At 50.7% G+C, this 14,064-nt stretch overlaps 1 protein-coding gene across 2 annotated transcripts; it reads right to left on the bottom strand.

Moving 5' to 3' along the window:
• Nucleotides 1–14,051, bottom strand: SNRPA (small nuclear ribonucleoprotein polypeptide A). Of its 2 annotated transcripts, none has more exons than XM_024236927.3 (7): nt 13,935–14,051; nt 13,390–13,484; nt 7,730–7,902; nt 5,674–5,853; nt 2,251–2,424; nt 1,657–1,745; nt 1–382 (listed from the first exon to the last, which is right to left on the bottom strand). In XM_024236927.3, exons 2-7 carry the CDS (start codon nt 13,460–13,462, stop codon nt 223–225), a joined length of 849 nt encoding a protein of 282 aa, XP_024092695.1. In that variant the 5' UTR covers nt 13,463–13,484; nt 13,935–14,051; the 3' UTR covers nt 1–222. The 2 variants fall into 2 exon arrangements, with proteins under 2 accessions (XP_024092695.1, XP_024092696.1); XM_024236928.3 differs by having other exon boundaries at nt 13,895–14,024.
• Nucleotides 14,052–14,064: the final 13 nt, after the last annotated feature.

Here is a 14,064-nt window from a genome sequence, read left to right as displayed (position 1 = left end):
TTGTGAAAAACCAAACCTCAAAAAACCACTTTAATTCCGGCCTAACAGCGCCAGGTGCAATGTCTGGGGACAGACTCTGGGTACAATGCTGTGTGGCGACCACTCACTCACACACGGCTCCAAGAAGGCCCCCAAGGGGGGACTTACCTTCAGGGGGCTGAGCCAAGGGGGAAAGGGGTGGCCCCAGAACGGGGGAGGGGGCAGGCATGGGGGGAAAAGATGCTACTTCTTGGCAAAGGAGATCTTCATGGCGTTGTTCTGCGTGATCTTAAAGCCCTGCAGGGCATCGCGAGCTGCCCCTGCCTGTACCTCATTGTCAAACTCCACGAAGGCGATGTCATGCCGCCCGGGGACCAGACGGACCTCCTTGAAGCCAGGGAACCTGAAAGAGAACGACAGACCTCAGGGACTCAGCATTTCCCCCTAACATAATGGCATCAAGTGGACAGAGGCCAGAAATGATGCCAAATAGCCTCCAATGCACAGGACAGGGCCCCATTACTCAGAATTATCCAGCCCAAAATGCAGATAGTACTAAGTTGAAAAACTCTAATGTAAACATAGCATTTAATGAAAAATTTAAACACAAATACCCATGCAACTGCAACGTAAATCAAGAAACAGTACACCACAGTCCCCTGGGCCCTTCCTAAATCATAACCCACCCGCCACACCAAAAAAATAACCAATACCCTCACTTTTTCCACTTTTATTCTTGTATTTTTAGGAGAGAAGGGGTTTCACCAAGTTGCCCACATTGGCCTCGAACTCCTGACCTCAAGTGATCCACCTGCCTCAGCCTCCCAAGATACTGGGATTTTAGGTGTGAGCCACCGCACCTGGCCTTACCCTCACTTTTCTGATATGCTGTTTCTCTAATTTCCCTCTTCTCATTCCATACTTCTTTCTCCATTAAGCAGCCATCCTCATGTTTACTAGGTATCCTTTTTTCCATCAGCATTCTCACAAAATATACAGCTTTGTGGACAGGCTGCACATGTGGTATTGTTTTTCTGTATTTTTCAGGTTCTCACAATCTTCTCTCGGCACTATTATAAAGTTGCGCTTTCTGTTCTTCTAAGTGCCACGCAGTGCAGCATTGTGAGATGCTGCATGTAGCCATCCCTTCTCCCGGACAGCCTCCAGCTCCCCACCACAAACACTGACGAATGCCCCCACTCACAGCCCCTGAAACAGAACCACCAGACGAACTCACCCACACCCACAACTTCACTCAACAATGGTGAACAGCCCCTCTACACATCGGCCGCACCGGACTCCACCCTGATGCCAGGCACAAGAGTTCACGCATCCCCATCTCCCACACTTGCTGTTTTTGAGCTCAATGCAGTTTTACACATACCTTGCCTTGCATGCCCCCATTTTAGGGGCTGGGAAAATGAGGCCCAGAGCCTGGACTCCCTCAGCCCTCAAACAAGGCTGAAAAAAGCCAGCAAGCCCTGGCCATGGAGACCTCTCCAGCCTCATCCCCACATCCCCCACAGGCCGTGGGCCCAGCCACAGCCTCCTCCTTTCACATCTTTGGTCGCTGTCCCTCCTGCAGAGCTCTGCTGGCAGAGTTCTGAGGCCTGTTTCCATGGAGATGCCTCCTGGCCATCACCCTCCAGGGACCACCCAACCACAGGCCCCACTTACTGATTGAAAAGCATGGACAGCATGAGCTCGTTGGTCTCCTCTGGCAGGTTGGTGAGGAACAAGATGTGATTTGGTGGATTCTCAGAAAGCTGCGGGGGTGTAGGGGAGTCGGTGAGCACAAGAGCCCTGAGTCCAGTGGGAGACCCATAGTACTGCCCCTTCCTCCATCCCTCACACTGCTTGAATTCACTCTGGTACTTCCACCCAACATACCACATATTGTTGCCTGTCTGCCTCCCACTTCTTTGCCCCTACAGACTATAGGCCACAGGACAGCAGAGGTTTCTATCTCAGTCCCTGCTGCAGCCCTACAGTGCAGAACGAGGCCTGGCACATAAGGAGGCGCTCAATAGCTCATGGAATCAATCTAGGTGCTGGCACCACTCCAGCCTACCCTAACCTTCCGTACCCTCCAACCAGCATACCAATTCCTCTGCCCAGGGCCCACCCCCACTGCTACTTCCTCATTCAGTACCACCTCCTCAGGGGGCCTGCCCAGACCACCCAACCTACAACAGCCCCCCAACTGGTCCCTTTCTAGTCCTGTATTCTCACTATTTATATAAGACCTGGTGGGTGGGACCAGATACTCACAGGCTGGGCAGGGGGCATCTGTCCTGGCATAAGCTGTTGCGGGGGCATGGCCCCTGGTGGGATCTGGCCAGGTGCAAGGCCTGGCGGGGGTATCATGCCAGGGGGTGGCATGTAGGGCGGCTGGCCCGGCATGTGGTGCATAATGCGGGGTGCCTGAGTCATCGGCGGCATGCCCTGTGGAGAGAGGGAGGAGAGTGCGTGGTTACAGCAGCCCCAGGAGGCAGAGAAGAGGCCATGAAAGGAAACCCAGCGGGTGAGAGATGTAAGGAAAAACACCCAGAAAGAGGCGAAAAAGGCACCCAAAGAGGGCCAGACAGAGCAAAACAAACCCAGGGTCTAGTGGGACATTAAATCACAAAGAGTTAAATGCTATTTGTGAAGCTGAGGTAGGAGGATCACTTGAGCACAGGAGGTCAAGACTGCGTGCAGTGAGCCCTGATTGTATCACAGCACTCCAGCCTGGGAGGCAGAGCAAGACCCTGTCTCTTAAGAAACAAAATCAGAGGGGAGAGATGGGAAGGGACAGTCAGGGCAGGTGCCGAAAGAAATGTGTGGTAGGCCGGGCGCAGTGGCTCACGCCTATAATCCTAACACTTTGGGAGGCCGAGGCAGGCGGATCGCCTGAGGTCAGGAGTTTGAGACCAGCCTGGGCAACATGGTGAAACCCCGTCCCTACCAAAAATACAAATATCCGCCAGGCGTGGTGGTGGGCACCTGTAATCCCAGCTACTAGAGCGGCTGAGGCAGGAGAATCACTTGAACCTGGCAGGAGAGGGTTGGAGTGAGCCGAGATCACACCACTGCACTCCAGCCTGGGCAACAGAGTAAGTCTCTGTCTCAAAAAACAAAACCAAAACAAAGGAGGGCAGTGATGGAAAGGGACACTCAGGGCAGGTGCAGAACGAAATGTGTGGCAGCAAGGGGAAAGAGGGAAGACAACAGATGGCAGGCAGCATACTCAGGGGCTGGAATCACAATCTGAAGTCAAAAGTGGACAGAAAACTAGGTGCAGTGAAGAGGAGAGCGGTTAACAGGAGCCCACAGTAATCCAGACACCATCACCAACTTGGAGAAAGTGTGAGTGGCAGCGAATAGAGCATGACCCAGTCAGAGCCATGAAACTCATAAAAGCCAGAGAGACACAGAGGCTCAGAGACCTAAGGAGTGCGCCTGGTTCGTCCATCTTTTCTTTTGTACTCGGTGCTTTTTGTATCCTGTTTGGAAAACAGGATGTTTCCACTTTTCATGCCCTCACCAAGGTCATTTAGACATTTTCCTGTTTTCTTCTAGAAACTTTATTGTGTGAGGGCCAGGTGCAGTGGCTCACGCCTGTAATCCCAGCACTTCGGGAGGGTGAGGAGGGTGGATCACTTGAGGTCAGGAGTTCGAGACTAGCCTGGCCAACATGGTGAAACCCCATCTCTACTAAAAATACAAAAATTAGCTGGGTGTGGTGGCACATGTCTGTAGTCCCAGCTACTGGGGAGGCAGGGGCAGGAGACTCGCTTGAACCCAGGAGGCGCAGGTTGCAGAGAGCTGAGATTATACCACTGCACTCCAGCCTGGACTACAGAGCGAGACTCTGTCTCAAAAAAAAAAAAAAAAAAAAAAAGAAAGAAAAAGAAAAAAGAAACTATATTTTGTGAGTTGTCACATTTGGATCTGCAATTCACTTCAAGTTATATTTTGCATATAGTATGAGGTAGGGCTAATTTTTCCCCCTTGCAGATACCCAACTGCCCCGCATCATGAACTAGGGGAAAAAAAGTCCTTTCCTCAGTGAAGTACAGTGGTACCTTGATCACACATCAAGTAACTGTACAAGTATGGCTGTGCCTAGACTCTTCATCTTGTCCCCTTGGGCTGCCTTCCTACCCTTCTGCCAACTGTGTATCATCCTGGTTGGTTGCTGCAGTTTTTTTTTTTTGCACATGGACGTGGTGGCATGTGCCTGTGATCCAGCTACTTGGGAGGCTGAGGCAGAAGATCACTTTAACTTGAGAGGCAGAGGTTGCAGTGAGCCGAGATTGCACCACTGCATTCCAGCCTGGGGAGACAGATTGACTGAGACTCCCTCTCAAAACAAAACAAAACAAAAAGAGACAAGCTCTCACTCTGTTACCCAGGCTGGAGTGCAGTGACAAAACCACTGTTCACTGCAGCCTTGACCTCCAGTTCTCAAGCAATCCTCCCACCTCAGCCTCCTGAGCAGTTGGGACTACAGGAATGAGTCACCACGCCTGGTTTTCTATTTTATTTTTTGTAGAAATGAGGTCTTGCTATTTTATAGAGGCTGCTCTTGAACTCCTGACCTAAAGCAGTCCTCCTATCTTGGCCTCCCAAGGTGCTGGGATTGGGATTACAGGCATGAGCCATTGGGCCTGGCCTGGTTGCTGGAGCTTCCCCCTGGTCATGCAGGTCCCAGTGCTTTATTCTCCTCGCCTGGCTTGGCCTTGTCTTTCCACACATTTAGAAAGAGCCAATCAGTGTCCAGTGTTTACCAAAATTCCTGTTGGAATTTTGAGTGCAATCACGTTGAATCTTCAATTAATTTGTATGGAACTGACCTCTTGACAATACTGAGTCTTCCTATCCATTGCTTAGTCTCTGATTTCTCCCAGCTACATTCTGTGATTTCAGTGTAGTCGTTCTGCAAACCTTTTGTTGGATTTACCCCTCGGTGCTACTTTTCAATGTGAAGTCTACTGGTCTGTTACTGGCATATAAAAATAAAACTGTGGGCCGGCCATGGTGGCTCACGCATGTAATCCTGGCACTTTGGGAGGCTGAGACAGTGAGTTTGAGACTAGCCTGGGTGATATGGCTAAGCCCCATCTCTACAAAAAATGCAAAAGTTAGCTGGGTGGGGTGGCACGGACTGGCAGTTCCAGCTGCTACGGAGGCTGAGGCGTATCACTTGAGCCTGGGAGGCGGAGGTTGTAGTGAGCTGTGATGGTACCACTGTACTCCAACCTGGGTGACAGTGAGACCCTGTCTCAAAACATAGTATTAATAAATAAATAATAAAACTAATTTTTTCCATATTGTCTTTATATCCAGCGATAAGTTCACTTATTAATCCTAACAGTTGCTTAGTAGACACTTGGATTTTCTACATGCACAATGAGTTACAAGACACAGGCGACAAAATCAAGGCCATGGAGAGACTGAAACCAAGTCACAGCCATGAAGAAAGACCTTGAGAAACAGTCACAAGGAGGGAACAAGAGTTTTGAAAGGAGATAGCATCATCTAGGTGCTCAATACCCCCAAAAGAGAGACAGAAACGCATCTCTATAAAGAAATGGAAAGGAGGGGTCTGAAGCCCCAAGGGGAGAACTCTCCCCACCCTGCCCCAAAGCCAGTCCATGTGGCTCAGGAAGGCCTGGCAGTGGGAGGGTTGGTCTCCAGGACCTGGCTTACCGGGACAGGCCCCTGGACGGCCCCCACCACGGGGGCGGCTCCCCCGCCTTGCACAGCCTTCTTGGTGGCCGGGGTCTCCTGGCTCTTGGGCTTCCTCTTCTCCCGCTTGCGGTCCCGCTCCACGAAGGTGCCTTTCATCTTGGCAATGATATCTGAGTCGGTCTTGGCATACTGGATACGCTACCAAACAGAGAGCAGAATGGGTTAAGAGCGTGGATTCACAGCCCAATTGCCAAGATTCAAAATTGGACCTTTATCAGGGGCCAGGTGCTGCAGCTCATGCCTGTAATCCCAGCCGTTTGGGAGGCTAAAGCGAGCAGATCACTTGAGGCCAGGAGGTGGAGACCAGCTTGGCCTACATGGTGAAACCCCATTTCTTTGTTTCTTTTCTTTTCTTTTTTTGAGACATTGTCTTGCTCTGTCACCCAGGCTAGAGGGCAGTGATGAGATCTCAGCTCACTGCAACCTCTGCCTCCCGGGTTCAAGCAATTCTACCTCAGCCTCCCTACTAGCTGGGATTACAGGTGCCTGCCACCATGCCCAGCTAATTTTTGTACTTTTAGTAGAGACGGGGTTTCACCATCTTGGCCAGGCTGGTCTCGAACTCCTGACCTGAAGATCCACCCACCTCGGCCTCCCAAAGTGCTGGGATTACAGGCACGAGCCACTGCGCCTGGCCAGGAAACCCCATTTCTACCAAAACTACAAAAATTAGCTGGGCATGGTGGTGCGCACCTGTAGTCCCAGCTACTCAAGAGGCTGAGGCAGAAGAATCACTTGAACCCGGGAGGCGAAGGTTGCAGTGAGCTGAGATCGCACCACTGCACTCCAGCCCAGGCAACAGAGAAAAAAAAAAAAAAAATCAGACCTTATCAGAAGCTTACTGAGAAACACAGAAATATCTTGGCCTTAACTTCCTTGTCTGAAAAACGGGGATTATGATACTTCCCACCTCAAAGGACTGTTGTGAGGACTAAACGAGTTAAAGTGCTTGGAACAGTACCTGACACACAGTAAGCAAGTGTTCAGTAGAAAGGCTGTTGGTATTTTTAAGGCAAGTTAGAACAGCAATGAACACCAGGCCAAAGGACCGAGGAGACAATGCTAGGAGAGGAGTGCAGTGCAGGGGTATTTCCTGTCACACAAGAATACACTTCAGTCTTCCAGGTTCAATCTCATTCACTTAGCTGTTTAAGGAGAACCTGCCAGATGCCAGGCACCATTCGAGGCTCTGGGAATAAGGCAATGAACACAATAGACAAAAACCCCTCTTTCACGGTGCTTATTCAGTAGGGGAAGGTATGTTAAAGATTCTTAGTGTGGCACAGTAGCTCACGCCTGTAACCCTAACACTTTGGGAGGCTGAGGGAGGCAGATCACTTGAGCTCAGGAGTTCGAGACCAGCCTAGGCAACATGGAGAAACCCCGTCTCTACTAAAAATACAAAAATCAGCCGGGTATGGTGGCACGTGCCTGTAATCCCAGCTACTCAGGAGGCTGAGGCATGAGAATCACTTGAACCCGGGAGGTGCAGGTTGCAGTGAGCCAAGATTGTACCACTGCGCTCCAGCCTGGGCAACAGAGCAAGATTCTGTCTCAAAATAATTTATTTATTTATTTATTTTCTGAGACAGAGTCTCACTCTGTTGCCCAGGCTGGAGTGCAGTGGCAGGATCTCAGCTCACTGCAACCTCCGCCTCCCAGGTTCAAGCAATTCTCCTTCCTCAGCCTCCCGAGTAGCTGGGACTACAGGCGCATGCTGCCACACCCAGCTAATTTTTGTATCTTAGTGGAGACAGAGTTTCACGGTGTTGCCCAGACTGGTTGCGAACTCCTGAGCTCAGGTAATCCGCCTGCCTCGGCCTCCGAAAGTGCCAGGATTACAAACGTCAGCCACCGCGCTCGGCCAAAAAAAAGATTTTTAAATGAGGCATGGTGCAGCGGGAGCCTGGTCCAGCCTCACCTTGGCAAATGAACCATAATATCCCCTCCAGGCCTGCCCAGTCTCCTATAACATTTCACACACCCACACAGCCTCCGTACCCACAATGCTCACCATAGGCTTGTCATAGAAGGGGAAACCCTGCATGGAGCGCAGGGCGTTGGTGGCGCTGCTGACCTCCTTGAAGATGACAAAGGCCTGGCCCCTCATCTTCAGGCTCCGTGATACCAGGATATCCAGGATCTGGCCAAACTGGGAGAAGATGGCGTACAGGGACTTTTTTAGCTCTGCAGTGGGGAAAAAAAAAGACCTTTGAGCTCCCCTTTTTAGAAGAAGCACAGCCCAGATAGAAGACCATCAGCCAGTTGACGGGGTACCCAGAATGCCTCGAGTCCATAATCTCTCAAGACCTAACAATCACAGAAGCAGCCAGGAACCACTCAGGTGGCCAAGTACACTCTTCTGTAAGACGTGCTTACAGTGAGCTGCTATATAATGAACATGTGCACATACATGCAAAGTGCTCAGGACAGCATCCGGCACACAGTAAACGCTCGATAAATGAGTGATTCTTTTCATTGCTACCAGCACCCTGACATGGGCCTGCATGACGTGGCCCTGGCAGATTTCCCCCACCTTATCCCTGCCCACATTCCACCGCCCTCCTGAGTTCCCAACCACACTGGCTCCCAGGTCTGACACACCAAATTTGCCCCAGGGCTTTGCACTGGCTGCTCCCTTTACCTGGAATATCCCTCCCCATAAGTTTACATGGTGGCCTCCTTCTAGTCACCCAGTCTCAGAGGAAATGTTGCCACCTCTGACCACCATGTCTAAATTTCTTCCCATGTCATTCTTACTCTACTTCCTTTTCTTTCACGACTATTTCCCGCCTCCTGTCATGGTGTGTTAACTTGTCTGTCTTGCCTGAGGAGCTATAAGCCTGTCCCATTTGTTTACCGCAGTATCCCCATGCCTAGCACAGACCCCACCACACTTTTTTTTTTTTTTTTTTTGGTGACAAGGTCTCACTTTTGTCACCCAGGCTGGAGTGCGGTGGCATGATCATGGCTCACTGTAGCCTCAACCTCCCGGACTCAAGCGATCCTCCCACTTCAGCCTATGGAGTAGCTGGGACCACAGGTGTATGCCACCATGCCCAGCTAATTTCTGGATTTTGTGCAGAGACAGGGTCTTGCTATGTTGCCCAGACTGGTCTTGAACTCCTGAGCTTAAGCAATTAGCCCACCTTTGCCTCCCAAAGTGCTGGGATTACAGGAGTGTGCCACCACACCTGGTTACAAACATTTGACTACAGATACCATCAAGTGCTTTTTTTTTTTTTTTTTTTTAAGACAGTATCTCCTTCTACTGCTCAGGCTGGAGTTCAGTGGCGTGATGATAGCTTACTACAGGCTTGACCCCCCAGGCTCAAGCAATCTTCCCACCTCAGCCACCCAAGGAGCTGGGACTATAGGCACGCAGCACAACGCACGGCTAATTTTTTATTTTTTGTAGACACAGTCTCCTATGTTGGCCAGGTTGGTCTTGAACTCCTGGGATCCAGTGATCCTCCTGCCTTGGCTTCCCAAAGTGCTGGGATTACAGGCATGAGTCATCACATCCCCATCAAATGCTTTATGGAGGTAACTTCACTTCCTCACAACAACCCCACTAGGTGGCAACTATGACTGTCCCAATTTTACTGGAAACAGGTTCTCAGAGGATTCCTCACTGGCCCAGGGCAACAATCTGGAGGGCACAAGGAAGGGTATGGCAGAGCCCAGTCCACGTATTCCACCTGAACCCGGTACCACCACATCTCACCAGCAAAGGGCATCACTTAACAGCAAGTGAGATTCAAGCTCAACAAGAATGGACTCCCTCTCACCACCCAGGTCTGCGAAGGGCACCAATGTCTTATGCAAAGAAGATGGCTGAGATGGCCAAGCATGGTGGCTCACACCTGTAATCCCAGCACTTTGGGAGGCCAAGGTGGGCAGATTCTTTGCACTCAAGAGTTCAAGACCAGTCTGGGCAATATGGTGAAACCCTGTCTCTACAAAAGATACAAAAATTAGCCAGGCATAGTGGTGCATTCCTTGTGGTCACAGCTACTTGGGAGGCTGAAGTGGGAGGATCACTCTAGCCTGGGAGGCAGAGGTTGCAGTGAGCCATGATCCCACCACTGGACTCCAGTCTTCATAAAAACTGGCCAGGTGTGGTGGCTCATGCCTATAATTCCAGCACTTTGGGAGGCTGAGGCAGATCACATGAGGTCAGGAGTTCAAGACCAGCCTGGCCAAGACAGTGAAACCCCGTCTCGACTAAAAATGCCAAAAAAAAAAAAGAAAAAAAAAAAAAAAGAAAAAAAATTAGCTAGGTGTGGTGGAGGGCACCTGTAACCCCAAGCTACTCGGGAGGCTGAGGCAGAATAGCTTGAACCAGAGAGGCAAAAGTTACAGTGACCAGAGATTGCGCCACTGCACTCCAGCCTGGGCGACAAATCCAAACTCTGTCTCAAAAAAAAAAAAAAAAAAAAAAAAAAAAAGCTGAGTTGAAGCAGCAGCCACTTGGTAAAATAGATACTAGGCTAGGAAAGAAGCAAGAAAATGTGTGTAGGCTGGGTGGGGGCAGGGACAGCAGTCAAGGTTGTTTTAAGCAATTAGTCAAAAATTCTCCTGGTGGTGACATTTCTGGTTTTCCTCTCCATACTCCATCCCCATGAATCTCGCTCAGACTTCGCTCATTCCACGGGACTCTGGGCCTCTCTCTACTCTCCAGCCTCCCCTCGCCCATTCGCATTTACCCTCCATAGCTGGGAGGATATTCCACCAGGGAGGCAGCCAGGACAGGGAAGCAATCTGGCTCCTCAACACCCTCAGGGCAAAGTCCAATGCCTCATAGCCATGAGCCACCAGTGCACAGCTCACTGGAAGTTTCCCCATGATTTACAGGCCTCAAAACTACTTGTAATACCTAGAATACGCGAGGCTCTTTTGCCCCTAAACATCTGCACAAGCTGGCCCAAGTTAAGAACGCTCTTCTCCCTCAGTGTAACATAAATACTGCTTACTCTACCTGGCAGGCTCTCCAAAATGTCTCCTTTTCCAGGAAGCTGAATGGATCCCTCTGTCTTTCTAAGGTCCCAATCCCAGCCCTCAACACTCTGCCTAAACTTCCTGCATGATGGCCCTGACTACGCTGGGCTGTCACTGTCCTAAAGAACCAGGGTTCTGGCCGGGTGTGGTAGTTCACGCCTGTAATCCCAGCACTTTGGGAGGCCGAGGCGGGTGGATCACAAGGTCAGGAGTTCGAGACCAGCATAGCAAAGATGGTGAAACCCCATCTCTACTAAAAATACAAAAATTAGCCAAGCGTGGTAGCAGGTGCCTGGAATCCCAGCTACTCAGGAGGCTGAAGCAGAGAATCGCTTGAATTCGGGAGGCAGAGGCTGCAGTGAGCTGAGATCACACCACTGCATTCCAGCCTGGGCAACAGAGCGACACTCCGTCTCATCTCAAAAAAAAAAAAACACGCCGGGTGTGGTGGCTCACGCCTGTAATCCCAGCACTTTGGGAGGCCGAGGTGGGCAGATCACAAGGTCAGGAGATCAAGACCATCCTGGCTAACATGGTGAAACCCCTTCTCTACTAAATATACAAAAAATTAGCCGGGCGTGCTGGTGGGCGCCTGTAGTCCCAGCTACTTGGGAGGCTGAGGCAGGAGAATGGCGTGAACCTGGGAGGTGATGCAGAGCTTGCAGTGAGCAGAGATGGCGCCATTGCACTCCAGCCTGGGAGACAGAGAGAGACTCCGTCTCAAAAAAATAAATAAATAAAATAAAAAAACAACCAGGTTTCTATGTCACCAATGTGTCCCCAGCACTGCCTGATAATGGTTGGGCACCACACTCTAAAAACACATGTAAAATTTACACTCCTGATTTTTTTTTTTTTTCTTTTTTTGAGACAGTCTCAGCTCACTGTAACCTGTGCTTCCCAGGGTTCAAGTGATTCTCCTGCTCAGCCTCCCTATACTCCCAGAGTAGCTGGGACTATAGGTGTGCACCGCCACACCCAGCTGATTTTTGTATTTTTAGTAGAGACGGGGTTTCACCATCTTGGCCAGGCTGGTCTTGAACTCCTGACCTCAAATGATCTGCCCGCCTTAGCCTCCCAAAGTGCTGGGATTACAGGTGTGAGCCAGCGCCCAGCTGCTGGTTTTGTTTTCTTCAAGAGCAACTTCACTGGTAACCTCAAACTGAATCCCAGCAAGCTCCTTCGGTTCTCCCGATAAGAACTAACATTTATCCAGCCCTTTACTAGCTGCCAGTTACCATAAAAAAGAAATACTGCCAAGGTTTAGCTAATTTAATCTCCCCCAACATCCATGCAAAAAAGGTATTATGATTTTGCTCAGTTTTTAGATCTAGAAAATGAGGTTCAATAAAGGTGATAATTTACTTGAGAACGTGAGAGAATCTTTCCAATTTCAATAATCGAGCTCTTTTTTTTTTCCTTTTTTCAGATAGGTTCTTGCTCAGCCCAGACAGTAGTGCAGTGGTGCAATCACAGCTCACTGCAGCCTCAACCTCTCTAGCTCAAGCGATCCTTCCACCTCAGCCTCCCGAGTAGCTGGGACCACAGATGCACCCCACCCACGCCCAGTTTTTTTTTTTTGTAGAGACAAGGTCTCGCTTTGTTGCCTAGGCTGATCTTGAACTCCTGTGTTTCAGTGATCCTCCCGCCTCAGCCTCCCAAAGTGTTGGGTTTACAGGCCTGAGCCACCACGCCCGGCCAAAAATTGGGTTCTTAAGCAGAATTCTATGCGAGTGGCCTCAACCACTTTACTTGCTATGTGACCCTGGGCAAGTCACATCACCCCTGTCTCAGTTTTTCTTTTCTTTTTTTTTTTTGAGACGGAGTTTCGCTCTTGTTGTCCAGGCTGTAGTTCAACGGCGCAATCTCGGCTCACTGCGACCTCTGTCTCCCGGGTTCAAGCGATTCTCCTGCCTCAGCCTCCCGAGTAGCTGGGATTACAGGCATGCGCCACCACGCCCGGCTAATTTTGTATTTTCAGTAGAGAAAGGGTTTCTGCATGTCGGTCAGGCTAGTCTCGAACTCCCGACCTCAGGTGATCCGCCCGCCTCGGCCTCCCAAAGTGTTGGGATTGATTACAGGGGTGAGCCACCACGCCCGGCCTCAGTTTCTTAGTTGACGAACGGGAATAACAATAGCCTTCTTCCTACAAGATTGTTGTGAGAATTAAATGTAATCAAGATTTATATGAAATCACACAGACCAGCCCATGATACAGAGCGTTAGCCACCATTATGGTACATTTTCATTGTGGGCTGATCACTGAAAAAGCCGGTGACCAAGAAAGCCCCAGTCCTTGCCCTCACGGAGCTCAAAGGCCACTGGGAGGAGAGAGAGCCCCACGACAGCTCAGAGGAATCAGAGCTTGATGGGAGATGGTCTCGGCGTACGGGAAGTCAGCGGCAGCCACGTGAAGGGACAGGGGAAGGCTTCCTGGAGGAAGGGTCCTGTGACCTCAAACCTTGTAAGATGAGCAGCAGTGACCAGGTTAAAGGGCAGAGTCTAAGATGAACTAATGGAGTGTTGAAGACAGGAAGTAGTTTGTGTAAAGGCCAAGGGGTTAACTCGAAGTTTGGCTGGACGAACACTTAGAAAGAGAAGCGGGTGCAGGGGATGAAAGAGGGACCAGCCAGTGCGGGACAGTCTGGACTCCGGACTATCCCGAGAACTCACCATCCTTCTTGATCTTCTCATTGAGGTTGTTGATATAAATAGTGTGGTTAGGGCGGGTCTCAGGAACTGCCATGGAGTGAAGTGTTGAGGTAAGTCTTAAAAGAGGAAAAACGTGACTTTAGCTCTGGGTTTCTCCAAATCCTTTGTCCCAACGTCGGCTGCTCAAGGATCTTCCTCCCAAAAAGGAAGTCAGGTAAGGCGGGAGTAGGGGGAAGGACGGAGGCAAAGCGCGGCAACAAAGCGTGCGTAGGACCCGCTTCTCCAGCCCGCGTGCGGAGAGAACTCTCGAGAGATTTACTACGACTTCCAGGATGCTCTACGCGACCCGGTGGGCGGAGCGCCCTAAATGGCGACTCCCATTGGCCCAAGCATCCGAAGGGCAGTCCCGGAGAAAAAACCCGGATGTGGGAGCCAGTATAGAAAAAAGGGACAGGTCCTAGGCAGCCTGGCCTCGAGCAGCAAGTTTCCTCAGACGGGCCCAGGAAGGCCCGGACGCCAAGCGTACCGCTCGCCTGCCGCCGATGGTCGTTTGCACCGGAGGTTACCTTCCGACAGGGCCGCAGTTCTCTCCAGCGGCGCCTGCTACTTTCCTGAGACCAAACCACAAAGCTTTCTCTCCTGGCCCCGCCTCTGCCTTTCTGCCAGCCAACCCCGCGCGGAAACGCAGTAGCTTGA

The sequence above is a fragment of the Pongo abelii genome, chromosome 20, assembly GCF_028885655.2.
Source record: "Pongo abelii isolate AG06213 chromosome 20, NHGRI_mPonAbe1-v2.0_pri, whole genome shotgun sequence".
In the NCBI taxonomy this organism is placed as follows: Eukaryota; Metazoa; Chordata; class Mammalia; order Primates; family Hominidae; genus Pongo; species Pongo abelii.
Note: the sequence above shows the minus strand (reverse complement) of the source record. Positions and strands in the feature narration are given on the sequence as shown.